This window comes from Talpa occidentalis, unplaced genomic scaffold (assembly GCF_014898055.3).
Source record: "Talpa occidentalis isolate TD23 unplaced genomic scaffold, MPIMG_talOcc4v2.1 talOcc4.2, whole genome shotgun sequence".
Classification (NCBI taxonomy): domain Eukaryota; kingdom Metazoa; phylum Chordata; class Mammalia; order Eulipotyphla; family Talpidae; genus Talpa; species Talpa occidentalis.
This window is the reverse complement of record NW_023602073.1, coordinates 72,121,703-72,147,270: the sequence shown is the minus strand read 5'-3', so window position 1 is coordinate 72,147,270 and position 25,568 is coordinate 72,121,703. Positions and strand designations below refer to the sequence as shown.

Sequence of the window (25,568 nt, the reverse complement as noted above, 5' to 3'; positions counted from 1 at the left end):
TGACCTGAAACCATAAAATACATAAAAGGAAGCATCAGGGATAAACCCTTTATTGCCAGTCTCAGAGTTGTCTTTGCAGAGTTAACTCTAATAGCAAAGGAAACAAAAGCAAAAATAAATAATTGATTCTATCAAACTAAAATGCTCTGCACAATGAAAGATACTATCATCAAAATGAAAAGGCAACCTAGTGAATGGAAGAAGATATTGCAAGTCATACATCTGACAAGAGGTTAATAGCCAAAATATTTAGCTCCTACAACTCAGCAACAACAGAATAAACAATCTGATTTTAAAAATGGCAAATAATTTGAATAGATACTTCTCTGAAAAAGACATACAGATGGCCAATAGGTCATGAGAAGATGTGCATCACCATTCATTATTAGGTAAATGCAAATCAAGCAACATTGTGATATTACCTCTCACTTATGAGAATGGCAATTATCAAAAACACAAGACATCAAATGTTGGTAAAGATATGAAGAAAAGGGAAATTTTTGTTCATTGTTTGTGGAAATGTACATTGGAATAGATAGCCACTATAGAAAATAGTATGGTGGGTCATCAAAAAATTAAAAACTGAAATTCTGTATAATACAGTTATCCTACCTCTGGGTAGTTATCTAAAGAATGCGAAAATGTTAATTCAAAGAGATACATACTCCACCTCCTAATGTTCAGTGCATCATTGTACAACATGTAAGAGTTGAAAACAACCTAAGTGTAAATGATTGGACCTGGATATATACACAATAGAATATTTCATTTCAAATAAAAGATGAAATCTGCCATCTGCAGCAACATGGATGGACCCAGAAGGTATTGTACTAAGTGAAGTAGGTGAGACAGAGAAAACAATGTATGCTTTTACTCACAAGGGAAAATGAAGAAACAAAGTAAATGAACAAATAAAACAAAAATAAACTCTTAGATTATAAGAACAAAATAATGGTTACCAAATTGGGAAATGGAAGTGGGGGTGGATCAATCAGTAAAAGGAGTCAATTATGTGGTGAAGGATGGAAACTAGACTTCTATTTATTTATTTTTTATTTTTTTAAAGTTTTTATTATTTTATTTTATTTTATTTTTATATTCCCCATACAATTACAACCCCCTTATTTTGACCCCAAGCCTTCCTTTTCCTGCCCCCCACCTCCCATAGAGTGTCTCTGGTTCATAGTTGTTTGTTGATTTTGATATTTTCTTTCTTGTAGTTATTCTTTTTCCTGGTCCCTTATTTAAGTTTTCTAGATTACTGCTATGAGTGAGACCATCCAGTATTTTTCTTTTTCTTTCTGGCTTATTTCGCTGATCATGATCCCTTCCAGCTCTATCCATGTTGCTGCAAATTGCATGTGTTTATCTTTTTTGAATGCTGAGTAATATTCCATGGTGTATATGTACCACATCTTCTTGATCCAGTCATCTATTTTTGGGCATTTGGGTTGTTTCCAAAGCTTAGCTATTGTAAACAGTGCTGCTATAAACATAGGGGTGCAGGTGCTCTTTGGTATTAATGTTTCTGTGTCCTTTGGGTAAATACCTAGGAGTGGAATTGCTGGATCATATGGAAGCTCTATGTTTAGTAGGTCCAGAAATCGCCACACAGCTCTCCATCGTGGTTGGACCAGGGAAACTAGACTTTTAATGATGAACGTAAAATAGTTTATACAGATTGATTTATAATGCTGTAGGTACCTCAAACCTATATAGTGTGATGAACCAATGCTACTTTAATAGAAATTTTTTAAAGATTAGAAAATTATAATGAAAATTTTAAATCACCCACTTTTACAAACTGGAGTAATTCCTATTACTTTTCAAAATGTAGTTCTTTCTCATTTTTAAAATGGCTTATTTAAAATAGCTGACCAATTTCTTCTCCTCCTGCTTTTTTTAAGATTTATTTTTATTTATTTATTTTTATTTATTTATACAAGCACTGGGTACAGTCAGAAGCGCGGGAGGGTGAGAGAATTCACCAGAGCCAGAGCGGGGAGCAGAGCAGGCAGAAGGACCGAAGTACACTGCTGAGGGGAGCAGCGGGCGGCAGGAGAGGTCTGCACCCCAAGTGGGACCCTCCTCCAGTGGCCGGGGAGCAGCCAGGGATGGAATCGGCGCTGCAGAGGCTGCAGGCAGCTTCGCAACCCAGTGCTCAACCGCTGTGCCACCGGGGAGGCCACTCCTCCTGCTTTTTACCCAAAAATATTTAAATTGCATTTTAAATGGTTTTATAGTATTTTATGACATTATTTTAAAGGAACTAGAAAAAATGAATGAAACCAAAATCTGGTAGAAGGAAGGAAATAATAAAAAATATAGAGGAATTAAATGAACTAGAAGTAAAAAAAAAAATAAAACTTCAAAAGAACAATGAAACCAAAAGCTGGTACTTTGAAAAAAAATAAAATAGTCAAGCCTCAGATTCACTAAGCAAAAAGGGAAAAAACTTAAATAAAATGAGAAATGAAAGAGAAGTTATAATAGACATCAGAAATACAGAGAGTCGTAAGAGACTACTCTTATGGCAACACATTAGAAAATCTGGAATTTATCTGTAATTCTAAAATAAATTCTTAGAAACATATAACTTTTAAAAACTGAACCAGGAAGTAATAGAAAATCTGAATAGAGCAATTTCAAGAAAGGAAAATGAAATATAATCAAAACCCTTCCCTCCATCCTCACCCCCTACCCTGCAAAAAGATCTGGGCAAGATGATTTTACTAGTGAATTCTACTCATTTTGATTCTGCAAATCAAAACCACAATGAGATACTATCTCATACCTGTGAGAATGGCCCATATCAGAAAAAACAAATGTTTAAGGAAATATATTGAAAAAGGAATGCTGGCATACTATTGTAGAAATGTAGACTGGTCCAGTCCTATGGAAAGTGTGTGGAAGTTCCTCAAAAGATTAAAAACAGATTTACCATATGACCCAGCAATTCCATTCCTAGGATTCCATGCAAGGAATAAAAAACATCATTATGAAGGTACACTTGCACTCCTAGGTAAGTACACAGCAGTAAGATTTACATTTGCCAAATTGTGGAAACAACCGAAGAGCTCAAAGACAGATGAGTGAATTGGGACAATGTGGTATATATACACAATGGAATACTACACAGCTATAAGAAAAGGATGAACTCTTGTCATCTGGACAACATGGATGGAACTGGAGGGGATCATGCTGAGTGAAATAAGTCATAAGGAAAAAGACAGTACTGCATGACTTCACTTATATGTGGAATATACAGAAACAAAACAAAGTACCAGACAAAACTAAACCAATAAGATTTCTAGAAATATGACTGCAGAATTGAGGTTACCAGAGAGAGAGGGTGGGTGTAGAACAGAGGGGAAGAGGCCTGATGGACTATGGTGGAGGACTGTGGGTGCCTTGGCAGGGTTGTGGTGTGGTAACATACATCTAAAGGTATGTGATCCAAGAAGATGTGGTACATATACACAACGAAATATTACTCAGCAATCAAAAAAGATAAACTCATGCAATTTGCAGCAACATGGATGGAGCTGGAAGGGATCATGCTTAGCAAAACAAGTCAGAAAGAAAAAGAAATACTGGATGGTCTCACTCATAGCAGGATTATAGAGGATCCAAATAAGGGATCAGGAAAAAAAACCTAATTATAATAAAGTAAAAATCAAAATCAATTGGTAACTGTAAATCAGAGACACACTACAGTGGGAGAGAAGGGAGTAGGATCAAAACAAGTGTGGGAAGAGCACAAGGGACCATGGTAATAGTTCATGGATGAATGGGTGGTGGGAATTTCACAGGGACTATAACCAAGACGAAAATACATACATTGTACAAAAATGAAAAATAATGTAAAAATATATAAAATAAAAAAGGTAAAGGTATGTGATCCTATAACTATGAATCTCATACACTGTTGTAAACATGCTGCTTCAAAAAAGATTTTTTTACAATAACTTTCCTTGTTGTAGCTCTTTATTCAGGTTTTTTTTTTTTTTAATTTTCAGTTCACATATTCCATCTCTGCTCCCTATATTTTATATCTACAATTTGTATTCACCATCCATTAATTGCTTTGTTAATATTTGTCTGCTTTCTGAGAGAGCACCTCAAGTTGGAACTCCCTACCAGCAGTTCAAAAAGATTGGTGTGCAAATGGTAGCCAGACAGAGTGCATCACAATCACCCAGGGCACTTAAAAGTAGTTTCTCAAACCTCATCTCCAGAGATATTTACATCCATATGGTGGTGATGAAAAATGGGGAGACCAGGAAGGAAATCCCTGCTAAACAAGAAGCATAAGCAAAACCCTAGTGGGAGAGAATATGAAGAGAGTAGGAGGAGTTACTTTGGGAGCAAAGTTAGTGAATTTAATTTGTGTCTGTTGACTTGGAGATGTCTATGGACTACTGGCTCAAGGTTTACTTCTTCATTGACTGTGCATCAGGTCAGGGCCTATGGGCTCTGCTCTCAAGGAGATCCAAACTGGTTAAATATGAAAGCTAACCTAGTATGTAAGACATACTACAGTGGGGGAGAAGGGAGTAGGATCAAAAGAAGGGTTGGAAGAGCACAAGGGACCATGGTGATAGTTCTTGGAGCTTAGAAGAGTATGCCCTAATCTGGGATGCAGTGAATGATGGGTCTGGGGAGGCATTTTTTAGAACATTTTTTGAAAGATTTATTTATTTATGCATACAAGAACTGGGGTACAGGCCAGAGGTGTGAGGGGTGAGAGGATTCAGCAGAGACAGAGGGGAACAGTACAGGCAGATTGACTGAAATACACTGCTGAGGGGAGCAGCAGGTGAGGCAGGAGAGGTCTGCTGCACTATGTGTGTAGCTCTCTGGCCAGGGAAAGAACTCATGCTGCAGAGACTGTGGATAGATTCATAGGTTGTGTCTTAACCCCTTGTGCTAACAGGGAGGCCCCAGGGGAGGCTTTCTATTTTTATTATTATTTACTTTTTTTTAATAAATTTTATTTTTATATTCCCCATACAATTTCAACCCCCCCATTTTGACCCCAATCCCTCCCTCCCTCCACCACCCCCCCAAAAGTGTCTCTGTTTCATAGATTTTTGTTGATTTTGATTTTCACTTTCTTATAGTTATTCATTTTCCTGGTCCCTTATTTAAGTTTTCTAGATTCCTGCTATGAGTGAGACCATCTGGTATTTTTCTTTTTCTTTCTGGTTTATTTCACTGAGCATGATCCCTTCCAGTGCCATCCATGTTGCTGCAAATTGCATGTGTTTATCTTTTTTGAATGCTGAGTAATATTCCATGGTGTATATGTACCACATCTTCTTGATCCAGTCATCTATTTTTGGGCATTTGGGTTGTTTCCAAAGCTTAGCTATTGTAAACAGTGCTGCCATAAACATAGGGGTGCAGGCACTCTTTGGAATTGATGTTTCTGTGTCCTTTGGGTAAATTACCTAGGAGTGGAATTGCTGGATCATATGGAAGCTCTATGTTTAGTAGGTCCAGAAATCTCCACAAAACTCTCCATAGTGGTTGGACCAGTTTGCACTCCCACCAACAGTGCAGGAGAGTTCCTTTTTCTCCACATCCTTGCCAACATTTGTTGTTGCTAGTTTTTTTAATATGTGCCATTCTCACTGGTTTAAGATGGTATCTCATGGTAGTTTTGATTTGCATTCCCTGATTACAAGTGATGTTGAACATTTTTTCATATGCCTGTTGGCCATTTGCATTTCCTCTTCAGAAAAGTTTCTTTTTAGCTCTTCTGCCCATTTTTTGACTGGATTATTTTCTTTGTTGTTGTTGAGTCTCATCAGCTCTTTGCAGATTTTTGTGATCAGTCCTTTATCATTAGTGTTGCGTGCAAAAATGTTCTCCCAGTCGGTGGGGTTTCTCTTTATTTTTGTTATTGTCTCTCTTGCTGTGCAGAAGCTCTTTAATTTGATGTAGTCCCAGCTGTTGATCTTTGCCTTCACTATCACTGCTTTGGGTGATGTGTCTGTAAAGATGTCTTTGATGTGCATATCACGTAGTATTTCGCCTATATTTCCTTCTATGTATTTTATGGTTTCAGGTCTTATGTCTAGTTCCTTAATCCATTTTGAGTTGATTTTTGTGTATGGTGTGAGGTAGTGGTCAAGCTTCATTCTGTTGCATGTAGCGACCCAGTTTTCCCAGCACCATTTATTGAACAAACTTTCTTTGCTCCAATGCATATTCTTTGCTCCTTTGTCAAAGATTAGTTGACCATAAATCTGTGGGTTTATTTCTGGATTTTCTATTCAATTCCATTGGTTTGTGTATCTGTTCTTGTTCCAATACCATGCAGTTTTGATGATTATGGCTTTGTAGTATAGTTTGAAGTCTGGGAGTGTGATGCCTCCATTCCCTTCTTTTTTTTTTTCAGGAGAGCTTTGGCTATTCGGGTTTTTTGGTGATTCCATATGAATTTCATCAATAATTGTTCTATTTCTTTGAGGAACGACATTGAAATTTTTATTGGAATAGCATTGAATCTGTATATTGCTTTTGGTAGGATGGCCATTTTAATAATGTTTATTCTTCCAATCCATGAGCAGGGGATGTCTTTCCATTTCTTTGTGTCTTCTTCTATTTCTTTTAACAGTGTTTTATAATTTTCTTTGTATAGGTCCTTTACCTCTTTTGTTAGATTTATTCCCAAGTATTTGATTTTTTTTGTTTTTATATTAAAAGGGATGGTTTTTTTTGGTTTCTTCTTCTTCAGATTTATTGTTTGTGTATAGGAAGGCTACTGACTTTTGGGTGTTGATTTTGTATCCTGCCACTTTGCTGAGCTGATTGATGAGTTGAATTAGTTTTTCTGTGGAGTTTTTGGGGTTCTCTAGGTATATTATCATATCATCTGCAAATAGTGATAGTTTGACTTCTTCTTTTCCTATTTGGATTCCTTGGATGTCTTTCTCTTGTCTTATTGCTCTGGCTAGGACTTCCAGTATTATATTGAAGAGCAGTGGTAAGAGTGGACATCCTTGTCTTGTTCCAGATCTTAATGGAAATGCTTTCAGCTTTTCACCATTGAGAATGTTACTGGCTGTTGGCTTGTCATATATAGCCTTTATGATGTTGAGGTACGTTCCTTGTATCCCAAGAATTTCAAGGGCTTTTATCATGAATGGGTGTTGCACTTTGTCAAAAGCTTTCTCAGCATCTATTGATACTATCATATGGTCTTTATATTTCTTTTTGTTGATGTGTTGAATAATGTTGATTGATTTTCGGATGTTGAACCATCCTTGTGTCCCTAGAATGAATCCTACTTGGTCGTGGTGAATTATCTTATGGATACATTGTTGGATTCTGATAGCTAAAATTTTATTGAGGATTTTTGCATCAGTGTTCATTAGGAAGACTGGCCTGTAGTTTTCCTTTTTTGTGTTTTCCTTGTTTGGTTTTGGTATTAGTGTAATGTTGGCTTCATAGAACATGTTTGGTATTGTCCCTTCCTTCTCAATTTTTTGGAAGAGTTTGTGAAGGATAGGCACTAATTCGTCTCTGAATGTTTGGTAGAATTCACTTGTAAATCCATCAGGTCCTGGGCTTTTGTTTTTGGGGAGGTTTTTGATTACCATTTCAATTTCGCTGCTTGTAATTGGTCTTTTTATGTGTTCTATTTCTTCTTTATCTAGCTTTGGGTGATTGTAGAGTTGTAGGAATTTGTCCATTTCCTCTAGATTGTTGAACTTGTTTCCATATAACTGTTCATAGTAGTTACTGATTATTCTTTTGATTTCTGGTGTGTCCGTTGTGATTTCTCCTCTTTCATTTATGATCCTGTTTATTTGTCCTTTCTCCCTTTTTTTCCTTTGTGAGCCTGGCTAGGGGTTTGTCTATTTTATTGATTTTTTCGAAGAACCAGCTCTTGGTTTCATTGATCTTTTGGATTGTTTTTTAGTTTCAATTTCTTTTATTTCTGCTTTGGTTTTTATTATTTCTTTTCTTCTACTGGTTTTGGTTTTTTTTTGTTGTTCTTTTTCTAGATCTTTGAGCTTCGAGATTAGGTTGTTTCTTTGAGTTCTTTCTTGTTTCTTGATGTGAGCCTCTATTGCTATATATTTTCCTCTTATTATTGCTTTTGCTGCATCCCATACATTTAGGAAACTGGTGTCCTCCTTGTCATTCAATTCAAAGAATTTTTTAATTTCTTCTTTGATCTCCTCACTAGTCCAGTGGTCTTCCCGTAGTGTGGTTTTCAATCTCCATGAGGTAGGAGAGTTCCTTGCCTTCTTTTTATGGTTTAGTTCTAGTTTGATACCTTCATGGTCAGAAAAGATGGTTGGTATGAATTCAATCTTGGTGTATCTGTTGATGTTTGTCTTGTGTCCCAGTATGTGATCAATCCTGGAGAATGATCCGTGTACGCGTGAGAAAAATGTGTACTCCGTTTTTTTTGGGTTTAGTGTTCTATAGATGTCTGTTAAGCCCAAGCGCTCCAGATCCTTATTTAGAGCTTTAGTGTCTTTACTTATATTTTGTCTCATTGATCTATCCATTGTTGATAGTGGTGTGTGGAAGTCTCCCACTACGTATGTGTTTTCTCTGATGTCTGTTTTCAGAGATGACAAAAGTTGTCTGATATATTTTGGTGCTCCTTCGTTTGGTGAATATATGTTAATGAGTGTTATTTCTTCTTGAAGTATTGTCCCCTTGATCATAATGTAGTGACCGTTGGGGTCTCTTTTTATCTTTTTGAGTTTGAAATCTGTTTTATCTGATATAACTATAGCTGTTCCTGCTTTCTTTTTTGGCCCATTTGCTTGTAGGATTGTTTTCCATCCTTTAACTTTGAGCCTATTTTTATCTTTTGTAGCTAAATGTGTTTCCTGGAGACAGCAAAAGGTTGGGTTTTGTTTCTTAATCCAGCCTGTGACTCTGTGTCTTTTTATTGAAGAGTTTAGTCCATTTACATTTAGAGTTAATATTTATATGTTAGCATCTGTATTTGCCATTGCGTTTGTCTTTCCTTTGATTTTATTTATTTATTCTTTTAATAATTTTTTTGGGTCTTCTTTCATTGTTATTCATCCCTCTGAGGTTCTGGCTTTAGGACTCCTTGTAGTATTTTTTGGAGTGGGGGTTTAGTTGTAATGAAATTCCAGAGTTTCTGTTTGTCTGGGTAGGTCCTTATTCTTTCTTCATAGAGGAAGGAGAGTTTTGTGGGATAGAGTATTCTTGGTTGGCATCTGTTTTCTTGGAGTCTGTTGACTATGTCCCTCCACTCTCTCCTTGCCCGTAGTGTTTCTTTGGAGAAGTCTGATGTCAGCCTGATTGGTTTTCCTTTGAATGTTATCTGTTTCTTCCTTCTTGTCAGCTTCATTATTTTTCCCTTATCCTGGATTCTTGGGAGCTTTACTATTATGTGTCTTGCTATATTTTTTCCTTTCGTCATGGAAGTTTGGTGTTCTTCTTGCTTCTTGTATATCAATTTTCAGCTCCTTCACGTTTGGGAAGTTTTTTCATTTATCTCCTTGAATATTTTCTCTGTTCCTACATCTCTCTCCTCTCCTTCTGGTATTCCTATAACTCTTATATTTCCTTTCCTCATGGAGTCAGATAGTTCCTGAAGTCTTTCTTTGGTATTTTCCCTTCGTACTTCTCTTTCCTTTTCTGTTTTGGTTCTTTTTATTTCTGTGTCTTCAAGAGTACTTATTCATTCTTCCATTTCATCTATTCTTCTTTCATTTCTTTTCCCAGAGTTCTTTAGTGCCTCCATTAATTCTTTGATCTCATGCATTTCTTTTACTTCCCTTTTTAGGGACTCAATTTCATTCTTCTGATTGTTGATTATTTTCCCCTTATCATTGTTTTCCTTTATGACTTCTGTCAGTTTTTTAATCATGGCAATTTTAAATTCTCTTTCTGGAAGGCTCAGAAGTTCTTCCAAGTTACTGTCGTTGCAATCTGGGGGGTGGTTTTCTTTTTGTGTTGTGCTTTTTTCCTGAGGAGTTGCTAGGTTGCGTGTGGTTCTTCTACTCCCTACTGTCTGTTTTCTAATTTGCCATATGTACTGGGACACTGTGTTGCTGGAACTGGCCAGCATCTTGGGTGAACTTCTCCGTTCCCCTCTGGCTCCTCCAGGAGCTTTCTGTCGGTTTCAAGCAGTCTTTACTGAAGAAAGGTCCCTGTTCTAAAATGCCGATGTGGGGACACACTCCCCTGCATGCCTGGTCTGCCCTGGCGGTAGGTTCCCGTTCCCCCTCTGGGCTGGGACTGCAGGCCAGAAGGGGCCTGGCATGGGCGAACTTCCCTGCTCACCTCTGGCTCCTCCAGGAGCTTTCTGCTGGTTTCAGGCAGTCTTTACTGAAGAAATGTCCCTGTTCTAAAATGGTAATGCGGGACGCACTCCCTGGGCGCCTGGTCTGCCCCAGCGGTGGGTTCCCACTCCCCCTCTGGGCTGGGACTGCAGGCCAGAAGGGGCCTGGTGTGGGCGAACTTCCCAGCTCACCTTTGGCTCCTCTGGAAGCCTTCTGCCAATTTCAAGCAGTCTTTACTGAAGAAAGGTCCCTATTCTAAAATGGCGATTCAGAGACAGGCACACTCTTCTGCGCACCCGGTCTGCCCCGGCCGTGGGTCCCCGCTCCCTCTCTGGGATCAGACTGCTGGTCAGGAGGGGCCTGGCGTGGGCGAACTTCCCAGCTCACCAGTGGCTCCTCCGGGAGCCTTCTGCCCCTTTCAAGCAGTCTTTACTGAAGAAAGGTCCCTATTCTATGGGGTGTTGGTGATTTTTTTCCTGGTCACTAGGTGGTGCCAGAGATCTCTACTAGTGTCCTTGGGGAACTGTTTTTTTTTTCACCCCGTGGGGCGGGGAACAGAGTGGGAGTGGTGGGGAAAGCCTCACCGGCTTTGGGGTGCTTTGTCTGCCTTGTGCCCCACCATTGTGGGGAACCCACGTCCTGAATTTCGTGCCCCGGGTCTCAGTTCCAAAGCCCTCAGATCCAGGATGTGGGCTGTAGCCCTGTTCAGTGTCCACAGAAATGGCTCTTTTTGTACCCCACTCCCGTGTCCGGGTGCCTGGTTTCTGATTACTCAGTGAGGGACATTCACCTCAGTGAGGGCCCCCGCGCATCTCCCCGCAAGCCTAGATTGCAGGCGCGGGGACCTGGGCAACCGCGACCCACCTTTGCTTTTCAAGCATGCCTCTTTCCCGCACAAGCTTACCGGCAGGCCTGGGGCTGTTTGTAGGTCTCTGGGAGTCTTTGTTTTTCTCTAATGGCTCCTGGAGCCATTCTCTCACCTCCGCAGTGAATCCTGCAGGGTTCTCCACAGCTCCATTTCATGGGGTGTGGTGGCTGAAATAGTTCCTTTCCATTCACAGTCCTGCTTGATATGTAGTTTGTTTTTGTTGGTTGTTTTAGTTTTTTTTCTTTTTTCCTCCTTTCTGTTGGTCGGAGAGTGCCAACTTTGTGGTTGGGGATGGGTAGCAGGGTTCTGAGCTTTCCTCCCTTCTAGTCCTCTTTTATGGCAACTTTCTTCTTTGGGTAGTTTGCTGGAGTCGTCTGTTTATCTTCCGTGTCCCAGTTCTCGCTGGGACCTGCCGCTTTTCCTCCCTATTAACTTTTTTTAATGGGAGATCTTACTCGCTTTGTTTCCTTGCCGCCATGTTGATCCTAATACTATTTTTTTTTAAGATTTATAAGCACTGGGTACAGTCAGAAGTGTGGGTGGGTGAGAGAATTCACCAGAGCCAAAGCGGGGAACAGAACAGGCATACTGACGAAATACACAGCTGAGGGGAGCAGCGGGCATAGCAAGAGAGGTCTGTCACGCCATATGGGACCCTCACCTGGCAGCCGGGGATCAAAACAGCACTGCAGAGGCTGCAGGCAGCTTTGCAGCCCAGCGCTCAACCACTGCGCCACCAGGGGAGGCCAAGGGGAGGCTTTTTAGATGAGATAACTAAGTGAGGTCTTATAGCCTGAGTAGGGTAGGCAGAGTGGCTATAACAAAATACTGTAGACTGGGTGGCTTCCAATAATCAATTTATTTCTTACAGTTCTGAAGGCTGAAAGTTCAAGATCAAGTTTGGGTAGGGCTCTCTTTTGAGTTAAAGACTTCTCACAAGGCAGAAGGGACAAGGGAGCTCTCTCGGGTATCGTTCATAAAGGCACCAATGCTAATCTTAAAAAGGCTCTTCCCCCTAATCCCATTATTTTGGGGGCTAGGTTTCAACATGCGTATTTGGGGGAGGACAAAAACTTTCATCCATCAGTGTATGAAGAGAGGAACAGGAGGAAAAGGTGGTGAGAACATTGAAAGTAAAGGGCATCACATACCAGAGGCTCTGAGGTCGAGCAGTGTGGTGATCACACAATAAGGGCCTACACAATAAGGACCTGGAGGCTAAAATATCAAGAAGGAAGTGGCAGAGATAAAAAGGAGGAGCAAGTCCTCCCTGGTGGCACAAAGGGTTAAGACGCAACCTATGAAGCTATCTGCAGCCACTGACAGTTCGATCCTCCGGCCAGGGAGCAACCCACATGGTGCAGCAGACCTCTCCTTTCTCGCCTGCTGCTCCCCTCAGCAGTGTATTTCAGTCAGTCTGTCTGTTCTGTTCCCCGCTCTGTCTCTGGTGAATCCTCCCACCCCCCCCCCCCCGCACCTCTGGCCTATACCCCAGTTCTTGTACGTAAATAAATAAATAAATTATTATTTTTTTTTTTTTAAAGGAACAACAGGGCCAGAGGTGTTTTCTGTTATGTTTGATTTGTGCTACAGGTAGATGTTGGAGGAGTGCTGAGGGGATGGAGCCACAGCAGCAAAGAAAGGTAAGATACTGAGGAATCACTGAGACAAGAAATGAGAAGAGATGAATACTGGAGCCAGGCCAAGGAGGGGGTTCATTTGGGAACTTTGAGAAGGTGACGCAACAAGTTTGGTGACATGTGGGTGTCAGGAGTGACAGAGAGGAAGAGTCAGTCAATGCCTAGCAGATTTCCAGGGTAGTGGACTGGGTAGATGTTGGTGCTGACTGCGGAAAACGAAGATAAGATAAGGTCACTGCTGATCAGGGGCAGGGGATAGGGATGCCAGCTGCCTCTCCTCCCACACAAAGCTCCCAGGAAAACAATCTAGTGGGAAATAATGATTCTGGACTTGGGTTATATGTCCCCCTTCTTGCCATTCCCCCCCCAAAAAATCAGGGTTTTTTTGTTTGTTTGTTTTTAAACCACCATCATTCAATGGAAAGTGAAAAATGAGCAGGTAGATTTTACTGAGAGATTTTAAAGACTCAAGACTGAAAAACTGTCTTTATGCCTTTGGGTTTCTATATGAAGTCATGACAGCAGTTGGCCATGAGAATCAGCCATGTAAACAACAAAACAGCCCTGAAAGGAGAAGACTAGAGAAGTCTGTCCCTGGATCTGGATTTGGAGCAGAAGTCTTTGGTGGGGATCAAGCAACTGGAGGCTGAAGGTGGGCAGGGAACCTGTGCGACCAGGCTCAGAATTTCCATGGCTGCAGGAAATGAAACAAGATAACATGCTGGACAAAGGTGAGGGAAAATGGTGATGATTCAAAACAAGAAGCTACTCTGGAATTGAATGTGATTCAGTTTTTATTTTACTTGGCTAAACCTTTCTCACACTTCCAGTTTGTTTTGTCCAATGGCTTGTTTCTATGTTATATGGTATATTGGGTCAGAGGCTGACAGCTCAAGGGGTCGTGTTACTAGTGGGCCTGAGGAAAAGAAAGTGTTCCTGTGGTAATTTCTGGTTGGCATTAATCTTCAAAAGAAGTCTGAGTTTGGGAGAGACTGGGCATTCTAGATGAAAAACAATGTCTGCTACCAACACCCCAACACTGCTCACTTCTTGGTAAACCTCAGGTTTGATTCTTGGGAGTGTTTTTTTCTTTTCCTTATGTGATCTTTAATAATGACATGCCACCTCCCCAATGCCATTATTTTTATTTGCTTAATGAATTTTGGAATGCTTGTGTCCGGAGAACTGGCAAATAGTATGAGAGTCTCAGTCCTCTATAGTCTTGAAAGTAAGTAAAATTGATAACTTGAATTTGGGGTAGGGTCTTGGGGGCTATTATTCAAAGCCATTCATTGGATTGTTTTCCATGTGAATTTTCAAGCTCTGTCAAATAGGGATGAGCTAAATCTGTTGAAATATTATTAATGAGAAAGAATAAAAAACAATTTTCCTCCAAACGCTATTATTGTAAACTGTTTTTATTACAAGAGTTTAACAGAATGGAGTTAAGCGGTCTCTCATGTGAAACCTCAATAACTAATAAAATTAGTTAATAAATATGAAATTAGGTTTAGTCTTTCTTCTCACTCATATTATGCAACCCTAACTGTCCAAGAAGAAATAATCCCATATAAATATGTAGTACAAATTCAGAAATTTTTAACTGCCATTTAATCTTATTAAGGATTTCTCTAGGCAGAACAGATAATCATGCTATTTAACCTTCCTCTACAGGCTTAAATAAATAGATCCATAAATAACTCATATAAATATAAATATAAATAAATCCCCCAAGTCTAGAGTCTCCTTTAAAAAATACAAATTAAGGCAGCTAATCCATTAAAATGGAGCCCAAAATTATATCAAGGAATATTAAATACATAAATAACTTAAAGCCCTTAGAAAAACAAAGAAGAAGAAATTGTTACTCAGTCCAAAATTTCCTCCTATGGAGATGGAACCATGCTTCAGATTCCATCTCGGAAACTGCTTCCGGGAGCTGTGGTCTGACCCCAAACTCTTAAGACATGTGATGGACGATGGGGGTCACACAGGTGCAGCCCACAGACACCAGCATCTTCTCCAGCTGGAAGGAGTGGGGACAATGTCGGGGCTCCCTTCGCAGGACCAGGATCTCCTGCTTGATGGCCACGGAGTTCATGTGGTAGTCTTGCTTCCCTTCAGCGTTGATGCAGCCATCATGGCGGCACTTGGCCTCCCAGATCAGAGGGGGGAATCGCTCAGGGTCCTCATTGCGGCTGCAAAGAGACAAAAGGCAGAGGAAAGTGAATTCCTGGTAAAACAGAAAGGAAATTAAACAGCAATAAGTGAAGGAAGGCAAGTTCATTGGGTGGCAAATTACAGAATTGCAAATTCCCTAACTACTGTTAGTCTGAAGGAAACTTGGATTTTTAAGCATGTGAAATGTTTTAAAAGAGAAGAAAATGATCATTTTTTCCCCCCAGTTTCTTTGAAGAATGGACAAAATGAGATAACCTTATGAGGGGATTTAAGTTTGACATAATGGATAATTTTTTAAGGTTACATTTGATAGCTGGAAAAGACCAAAGAATCATTTCACAGAGTATCTCACTTAATGACACCATTCTTTGAAACAGGGATTGTATCAAATTTTTATCGGAGGGCATATTCATGGAAGAGGCCAGAACTGTTATAAAAGACTAGAAACCAAAGCCCCTGCCCCTATATAGCATTCTCTGTTTTCTCTCCAGTTGAGTGAATGCTTTGTTTTAACCTTTGAATTTATTTGAGCTATTCTTAATAATGGGAAGAAGAGAAGAAACCCTACAGTCAGATAACTCTGTGGACTCCACATAACTGGGCTTATATTTTTATTTAATGCTTCCTGAGGTTTAAACAATGTATGTACTAAGGACAGAGCGAATACGGGTCTATTGGGGATATAGATCACAACTAACTCAAAAAGGGGTAGAGATACCCAATATGATACTTCTCCCCTAGGGTTCAAGATGTATTTTTCCTGTGCTAATGTGACCAAAAAAAAAAAAAACATGAGAAGATTAAGTAATTCCTGATTATTTTCAACAATGGTAGCTTCTCAATGTTAGCTCTATTGAAAAGAATTCAAGTACTAATTCCCTATGATAAAAACCTGTTTTTAAAAAGCGAACAATTGACTTGGGGTCTCATCACTATTAGAATGATGACCACCATTAATTTAGGTTAGTTTTTGGTGTCAGTGACAATGAGATCTAATTGGATAGGTGTTATGGGTGCTGGGGTGGCATGTCCTGCAGTCTATCAAAGAAGTATGTAGAATGAAATTTTGAAGGTCATTGTTCTGCAGAGTGGCCCTCCCAGCCAATCATCCAGATTGATGATTCTGAGTATCATCATCCTTGAGGTAGCTGCCTGATGCATAGAAGGTAGAATCAAAGATTCTATCTGGGGCCTTTACTTACTGCCAATCCCAAGGTGAGGTGGATCGGTGGTTGTAAGCTGAAAGCCTATTGGAATTTTTTTTCCGGCTAAGGATGTTTAGGTTGACGGTCACATGCTGAGGGAATTTCTTGTCTTCAGTATTTGGGCATCCTGGACTTTGTGGGATTGCAATTCCTGCCTTCATTATAGCTACCAGGCACAGCAGCAGCAGCAGTGATTGACACTGAATGGAAAAGGAGAGAAGAGTGGGAAATTGGATTAGTACGTGGTTTTTTAAATAAAGAAATTGTGATGATAGTTGCATTGCTAATCATTCTATAAGTTCCAGGACAATCTATATTACATTTTGAGACCAGTGAAATGGAAAAACTGGTTAAATGAACAAGATATTGTTAAGACCATGGAGGGTTTTTTTTTTTTAACCAGTCTTGAATGTTCTTCCATTTGCATAGAAAAACACATTATTCATTCACCAGTAGTGATTTTAGTAAAAGTGGTAAATCTTCATCCTCTTAGTCCATGAATGATTATCAGGTCTTTGGGAAAACAGTGACCTTTTTTTCTAAGAGGAAATGTCTTTTTGCACTGTTGTCTTCTATTCTAACAATCTGTGAGACCCTATGTAAAGTCACGTATGTATCTTAGAAGCAAAAGGGATGTGGAAGTCCATGTGATGCTATTCATCATAGAAATGCTATTGGTACTGCTGGTGAATATTCAGGTAAAAACTGGATCCCCTTTTTGTTAAGTATATCTTCCAATTTTTCTAAATTTACATATATTGATTCTGTACTTAGGTTGGGTTTCAAAAACGATGCTTTACGTTAAATAGTTAAAAAATATAAGGACCCTTTACTCTAAACCAATTATAGATGTAATTATAGATCTAATTGGAGTAAAACTTTGGTATTCCAAGATTATGGATAATAATAGGATAATGGGAAGAAAGTCACTGTTACCACATACTAAATCCTCAAGACTAGAAACCTATATTATTTTGTGCTAAAGAAAAATGCTGTGGAAGAATTATATTAAATCTCTTGTACTCAGAAAAACATATTTTCAGTAAACATTGGTACGGAGCTGTACCACGTGACACTTCTGTGTGGTTTAGCTCCAATGTAGCTATCTTTCAGTTTTAATCTCATCTTTCAAACTGATGTACAGCAGTTCTTGAAAATACTACACAATTAAATGTATACCAAAGCTTTCATTTCCCATCTACATAAACAGTGTTCTTGGCTCTGCATAGTTAGAATTTAAATTTCTTGCCTGTAGTCCAGAAACATCTAGATCGAATCAAAATGTGCATTGCACATTAGTGCAGTACTCACCACAGATGAAGTTTTCACAGGAGCCATCCTGATGAACTGGTGCTGGATGAACTGCAAGATGGATAAAGTGTAGCACTATTGTCTCTCTTTTTATAGGACTTTGCTTCTTCTGTGGTCACTTACGTTGGCGTGTCAGAGTGGGTTCAGATGACGTAATTTAGTTTAATGTTCCATTCAAAATAGGTCAAAATGATAAATCTTCCCTTTATGCTGGTTAATATTGCTTCTGAAGGAAAAATGGGATAGGCAGAAATTCACATTTTTCAAAGACTATGTCATCTTTTCATTCTTCAAAGAGTGAAATAAAGATACTTTACTTATGTGCTGATATTGTTTATTTATGGGTATATGTGAAACTGCTAGACAAACTATGCTCTATCTTAGTGGAGAAATAAAAGTTTAACATAATATTTATGCCTTGGTTTCCCATTTGATAATTCCTTTCTTTATCAGATTCCCTGTCTAGATGTTATAGAGGCATTTTCCAGACATACCAAAGGTCTCTCCACATAAGCAAATAAACAAATGAATAAATTAATGATGAGAAGGTATGTTACATTTTATTGAATTCAACACCTGCTTTATTGAATGTCTGCTCTGTTCAGGGGACTAGTTAGCTAGGTTCAAAGACATGGGATTTACTAGTAGAAATGTATCTGCCACATGGCATGTTACCAAGCAATATTCTTAACTCATGCAATTTTTCAGATGTGAGATGAAGATGAAACATTGGGGAGATACAGATAAATGGAGGAAGGGATTGGAAATAGAGATAAGTGATTAAAGAAAGGTGATGGTGGGGCCTCCCTGGTGGTGCAGGGGTTAAATGCAACTTATGAAGCTGTGCGCAGCCACTGTAGCATGAGTTCGATTCCCCGGCCAGGCAGGGAGGTGACCCACATGGTGCAGCAGACCTCTCCTATCTTACCCGCTGCTCCCCTCATCAGTGTATTTCAGTTAGTCTGCCTGTTCTGCTCCCCACTCTGTCTCTGGTGAGTCCTCTCACCCCCCTGCATCTCTGGCCTATACCCCAGTTCTTGTATGCATAAATAAATAAATCTTAAAAAAAATAAAGGTGATGGAGGTAGAGAAAAGGAAGGTGATGGATAGAATGATAAGAACAGGCCAGAAGCAGAAGAATGAATGGGCACAAGATGGAAAGAGAGAAGGGAATGTCTCTCTCTGTCTTTTTCCCTCTAAGTGAGACAAAACTTTGATTTCAGGCCCCTGAGACTATTTCCTTCTCAGAAAGATAGCATAAAGATGACAAAGATGAAAGGTCAGTGGCTACAGGTGTGGCTGGCTACCTGCCACCTCCTCTCTACCTTCTACTCCAATGAGAAGAACAACAGCTCCCAGTCCTCTTAGCTGGTATCTCATGTGAAACATAATAGTGTTTCATCTAATTCAACATCTGGGGTATATAAGAAGTTTGCTAGATTTTGTGCCTGTTTCTCCTGCAATCCATTTCTTCTTGCCCTTCTCTACTCTGTAGCTCAGATGATTAAACCAATAGGCAGCGTCCTTACACTCCCTTGCCAGCTAGCGTTCTGTTGAATCCAGCTCAAGGAACATTGGTGGACAAAACAGTGGCAGTGGGGTAAAGGGAAGAGGGCAACCAAGGTCTCCTCACTCTGTGTTCCGGATCACTGCTTCTCTGACGAACTCTTGGGTGGTAGTAGTCTCGTGCTGATGCCAATCTCAATCACTATGGTAACCAGATTCCTGAGTTAAATTTCCAGTGTTGCAAATATCTAAAGTTAGATAGATGCTGGCTAGCAGTTAGAAAGGCCATGAGCAGCTGCATCTTGGTGGTGATGATAGATGAACTGATTAGTGAAGATGACACAGGCAGAAGAGGATATAAGATGCAGCTTCCGCTTTTCCTAATTTTGGGGTTGATTTTATCATCTAACTTGAAGACATGGCATCACTATGGGCTCTTCTGCCCTCCTCTACATGTATTCAGGTAGCAATCTCAGAAGTCGCCATGCTTTTCACATCTGATCCCTATCTCAGGCCCTTGCCATTCCATAACTCAGGTTCTTACTCACTTGGACTGTTTTATTTCAGTTTATTTTTTTTTAAAGATTTATTTATTATGCTTACAAGAACTGGGTATAAGCCAGAGATGTGGTGGGGGTGGTGGGGGGGAGGATTCACCAGAGACAGAGTGGGGAGCAGAACAGGCAGAATGACTGAAATACACTGCTGAGGGAAGCAGCGGGCGAGACAGGAGAGGTCTGCTGCACCATGTGGGTAGCTCCCTGTCTGGCAGGGATCAAACTTGTGCTGCAGAGGCTGTGGACAGCTTCTTACTGCTGTGCTTAACCCCTTGTGCCACCAGGGAGGCCCCCCACTTGGACTGTTTTTATAGTCACTTTTACTCTTACCGATTGTCCTTTCCCATCTTCAACATTCCAGAAACAATGATTCTGACTGTATGGCCCTGCTCGTACCTTTTCTTGTGCCATTAGCTGTGTGTGCAGAACAAATGCAACCCCCTTAGCATCTGCATTGATGTTTGAGTTCTACTTTTCTTTCTAGTTTCACTTCCCATCATGCTCCATGATCTGGGCTCATGGTTTTGATCTCCATCCTGCTAATTCCTATGTGCCTTTTGTTAAGAGTAAGAGTGTCATCTCTGAAATGCCCTCTTCCTGCCTCAGTATATCAAAATGCTGCTTGTCCCAGATTCCCTTCAATGTATCTCGTGGGTCTCTTCTGATGATCTCAGTTAGAAAGAAGACTTCCCACGTCATAAGCTTATAACTATCTGTTTTATTTCAAATAAATAAAATTAGAAATCTACACCTATGTGATCCCAGAGAAATGCAAATTTGTTGCTTTTGGTGAAGGAATGATTAGCAATGGAGATATTTTAACAAAGTTACCGTTAATGGGCTGGTGAGTTCTGAGAGAGAATCTTTTTTTCAACATTTATTCTGCTTTTTCACCATTGGTGGTTTTTTATTTTTTTTTAAAGATTTATTTATTCATGCGTACAAGAACTGGGGCACAGGCTAGATATGCAGGAGGGTGAGAGGATTCACCAGAGACAGAGCAGGCAGCAGAACAGGCAGATGGACTGAAATACACTGCTGAGGGGAGGAGCAGTCAAGACAGCAGATGTCTGCCACACTATGTGGTTATTTCCCTGGCCAGCTGGCAATCAAACCCATGCTGCAGAGACTGCAGACAGCTTCACAGCGTTGTGCTCAATGTGCTGTGCTCAACCTACTGTGCCACCAGAGAGGCCCTACTGGTGGTTTTAAATTTTTGTGGGCTGCTCTCCACAATACAGACTTCTTTGAGTCTATAAAGGGCTTCTTTGAGTCACTTTTTTTTTTTCATCTATTATGGGATTTGGGATGTTGCCCCTATCCAGTCTATACCAGACTATTTTTATCTGATGGAATCAAGAATCCAAAATTGGTTGGACATATTTAATAAATCTAGTCTAAATGGTTAAAATAGGACAGTATATTGTTCATGTGAGGGATTTGATTGAAGAGCAGTCTCTCCTAGGTGACTTTCGTTAATGCAAAATGCTTTTATCATTTGGATAAATGAGGCCTGCTCTTACATACCTTCCTGAGCCCCAGGCACCGAGGTAATGCCTGGAAGTTGTGTAAGAGACCAGGTCATACAAGAAGGAAGAGGCATCACGTAATCTTAGAATAACCGCAATCCATCAGCGTTTCCTCAATCCCTATGTCAAAATCCACAACCAAACATCGTAATGGCATGTCAATTTCTCCTTTGAGTAATAACTACTAACCTAATGGAAACCAAACATCATCCTTAGGTGCTAGGTTTCTCAGTAGCCTTTTACTGAAACACTGATTTAAAGTGGGTCAGTAAACTTTCCATTTTTTTCAAATAAGTGAAATTAGAATTCTACACCTATGTGTTAGTAGGCAAATGCAAATTTGTTTATAGGTGGTCTTCCCTTCGGTAATGCTGACTTCATCTGATACCTTGAGAATCAAGGTCAGAAAATGACTGACATTTCATTTATAAACGGATGTTACTAAGCAGGTCTAAAATTAAGCAAACCAAACCACACACTGAGACTGGGTTAATAAATTAGAAATTTTCTTTTCAGCAATTTTAAAATAAGTGTTAGGGACAACCACAGAATATATTTAGAAGGAAAGACACAGCCTATGAACCTGGAACAAATTGCTAATTGGTGACTACTTCTTTAGATAAAATAGAGGATGCTATGGTGAGGTGGTTGCTCAGTAAATTGAAACTATGGTAAAACCAAGAGGTAAAGATATTAAGTTCATTATTCCAAAAATTTTGATGAATTTGAGATGATTTATAACAAAAATTCAGGTAAAGAAGTAGACATAAAAATATAAATCAGACCTAAGGGATTTAGAAAAATCAAGATCCTGGAAAAGAAAATCCAAAATCACAGGCAATAAAGAGCAACATAGTTACTCTAGTTGAGATCTGCATTTGTCTTTGAGCTTCCTGACAGCCAAAGAAAAAAGGGGGAAATGCTCAATTACATAGTTCTCATCACAAAGGACGAAGCTAGCTAATTCCTTAGAGGACGTAGAGTTTTTCCTATCATTACATTTAAAACAAACCTGTTATCTGGGACTTCTAAAACGTTCCTATAGTGTATTGGTTACGTTTTTGGCATCAGACAGACCCATAATCAGGTCCCAGCTCTGCCTTAGTAGCTGTGTGCCCTTGGGGAAATTATATCACCTATGCCTCAGTTTCCATTTATGTAAAATACAAATAACAATAACAATACAAAATGCATCATAGTTGTGAGGAGGAAATCAAATAATACATGTGGCCTACATTGTATCAAGTGCTCAAAGAATGTTGATTAAAAAAAAAAAAAATGTTGATAAAATATTAACTTTTTTTTTTTTTTAGAGGCATGTTTTTATTTATTTATTATATTTGTTTGTTTTGTTTATACATGCACTGGGTACAGTCAGAAGCGCGGGAGGGTGAGAGAATTCACCAGAGCCAGAGCGGGGAGCAGAGCAGGCAGAAGGACCGAAGTACACTGCTGAGGGGAGCAGTGGGTGGCAGGAGAGGTCTGCGCGCCATGTGGGACCCTCCTCTGGTGGCCGGGGAGCAGCCGGGGATCAAACCGGCGCTGCAGAGGCTGCGGGCAGCTTCGCAACCCAGCGCTGAACCGCTGCGCCACCGGGGAGGCCCTAAAATATTAACTTTTATACAAGATCAGCACAAGAGAATGTGTCAGTTTGTCAATTCCTTCCTTCCTTCCTTCTTCCTCCCTTCCTCTCTCCCCTCTCCCTCTCTCCCTCCCTTTCTTTCTGAGAAAGGAGAGATCTTGGATCATAAGGACACTCCTTATCTGCTCATTTGACTGTGAGGAAGTGGGGAGCTTTCTGCAGGCTTCCACATGGCCTAGATGAAGTAGCCTTTTAGTCAACAAATGTTTCCTGGTTACCTGTCATGTGCCAGGCACTGTGCTAACCTCTGGGGATACAGCCGGGAACAAGCAGACAAGGCTCTGCTTTTGAGGAGCTGACTTCTAGGGTAACCCAGGCCCTGTACTTGCCAACCTGTTTGTTGATAACAAATTAGGCTTCTTAAGCACTTAGACAACCTGGAAACTAGTGCTCTAGACAGGAGACAGAGGGATTACGATTACTAGAAAGGAGTAATATCTGATACAAGTTATTAATTTGTCCTTATTTATATATTATTGCATTTACAATAAAATGATGTCAAGATCTGTCATTTATTACATTGAACTGCCAATACAATTCTCCCCCACCCTCATTTCTCTATCTATTTAGCTATCTATCTATCATCTGCACGTGTGGTGCATTTGTGCGCGTGCACACACACGCACACACCATTTTTTCTTCTGACCATGAAAGTGATATATGTTCATTTCTTTTATAAAGTGGTGGGTGTGGGGAAAAAAAGGCAAAAGGAAGAAAAGCAAAATCAATCCATAATCCTAGTACTTGCAAATACACTTTTGGAGTACACTTTTTCTATTACTTTACAAAACAGGTATCATTTTAAGTATATTGTTTTAGTTTTTAAAATTATATTAAAAAACTAAGTGCTTTATTTCACAAAATTGGACCATTTATAATATTGTTTTGGGACCTATTTCTTACATTAAAATATATTCTAAACGTTTTGTCCTTTTTGAATTTTTTCTTTGTATATTTGAAACAGATTGATTACCTAAAATCCTCAGAAATGGATGAACAGGAAACCATTTGATCATTGCTTGTTGCTGAATATTTTAACAGATTCCAAATTGTTATTATTTCTTTGATTTTCTCTATGTCATCTCTCCACAATAGTAACAATCCTAATTCTGGATGTTCAGAATTATTAGAATTATAGTAGAATTCAATATTGGAAAATGAATGAATTTTACTGAAGAGCAGTGTTACAAACATACCAAAAGCAACCAAAGAGAAAAGACCCACACAGTAAACGGTGCTGTTTGCATAAATAATGTGACCTTCATGAATTCATATCATTGGGAAGTTATAGCTGTTTTTAATGATGACTTGATCTCAGAAGGGAAGGAGAGTTAAACACTACAACAGCAACAACTTAGTGGTAAGGTTCAACAGGATGGTTTAGAAGAAGAAACTTACTTTTTTTTTTGTACTTGAACTTTTATTTTTTTTTCTCTCTCTTTTTTTTTTTAATAAATTTTATTTTTATATTCCCCATACAATTGCAACCCCCCCCATTCTGATCCCAATCCCTCCCCTCCCGCCCCCCACCCCCCCAAAAGTGTCTCTGTTTCATAGTTTTTTGTTGATTCTGATTTTCACTTTTTTATAGTTATTCATTTTCCTGTTCCCTTATTTAAGTTTTCTAGATTCCTGCTATGAGTGAGACCATCCGGTATTTTTCTTTTTCTTTTTGGCTTATTTTGCTGAGCATGATCTAAACCCATGAAAATTTAATTAGAATGGGACCTGTTCGATATTCTAGTAGTTGTAGCAGACAGATTACAAAATAAAAGATTTACTTGTTCACACATTTCTAAATTACAATATTCTGGTTTGTTCTTTCCCAGTGTGGAGAAAAGAGTGATTATATTGGTTCAAAATACTTTGCAATCAATTTTTGCTTGGTAAGAATAAATAAAAATTGTGCTGATGTCAATAGCTTTATTAAGAAAAATATGTTATCCATCTGAAGAGGTATGATCCTATATTTCTGAATCATAGGCAATATTGTAAACTAATTTACCTCAGTAAAAAATTATAAAAAAAGTGTTATCCTGTCTACAAGAATGTGATTATATTGTATTGAAATCTGTTCAAAGATGCATAGCAATCAAATATAATAATAAAAATAAAGCTTATGATAAATTGATAGAGATTTATGAAACTTGTTAAAAGTTCTATATAATGTAATTAAAAGAGCAAAATACCATTAAAATAGTGATAAAATGATTTACAACAGAAGGGCTAATGGTGATATGGAATATGGTAGGTGCCAAATAAATGTCAATGGTAAAAATATTGTAATATCAGGGAGCAATACTTTTTTTGGTATTCATTTATTCACTCATTTATTTCATTTAATTTCTATAGGAATCTTACATGATATTATTATTCAAATTTATGGAAAAGAAAACCAAGTTTTGGTGGGTTTTAGTAACTGACCCAAAGTCATCTTGTTGGTCAGTGGTGGTCCTAAGCTGGGGCACAGACATGATTGAGTCTCAAGACTAGTGTCTTTTCACTCTGACAAACTGAAAACATTGACATTGAAGGCATTTTCAAAAATTATTTTGTGAACTTTTGATGTTTTTGAAGTTTCAAAATTTGAAGAGTTGGGCCTCCCTGGTGGTGTAGATAGCATCTCAGTGCTATCAAGCTGTCTCCAGCCTCTGTGGCATGAGTTCCATCCCTGGCCAGGGAGCTAACCTACAGGGCACAGCAGACCTCTCCTGTCTCACCTGCTGCTCCCCTCAGCAGTGTATTTCAGTCAATCCGCCTGTCTTGCTCCCCACTCTGTCTCTGGTGAATCCTGTCACACACCTCCCACCCACCTCTGGCCTACACCCCAGTTCTTG

General features: G+C 39.3%; 1 protein-coding gene across 1 annotated transcript; it reads right to left on the bottom strand.

Annotated features, from left to right (window-relative positions):
- Positions 1 to 14,760: 14,760 nt before the first annotated feature.
- IL17A (interleukin 17A) lies at positions 14,761 to 17,524 on the bottom strand. Its single transcript, XM_037520916.1, has 3 exons — positions 17,498 to 17,524; positions 16,184 to 16,386; positions 14,761 to 14,998 (listed from the first exon to the last, which is right to left on the bottom strand). The coding sequence occupies exons 1-3, from the start codon at positions 17,522 to 17,524 to the stop codon at positions 14,761 to 14,763; spliced, it is 468 nt and encodes a 155-aa protein (XP_037376813.1).
- Positions 17,525 to 25,568: the final 8,044 nt, after the last annotated feature.

What these genes read in the sequence shown, in the direction of transcription:
- IL17A (XM_037520916.1), bottom strand. Translation starts at nt 17,524, where the DNA reads ATGGCTCCTGTGAAAACTTCATCTGTG. An exon ending in CTGTGAAAACTTCATCTGTG is followed by an intron (nt 16,387 to 17,497) that starts GTGAGTACTGCA and finishes TTTTCCATTCAG; the next exon opens with TGTCAATCACTGCTGCTGCT. An exon ending in ACCTCACCTTGGGATTGGCA is followed by an intron (nt 14,999 to 16,183) that starts GTAAGTAAAGGC and finishes GTCTCTTTGCAG; the next exon opens with CCGCAATGAGGACCCTGAGC.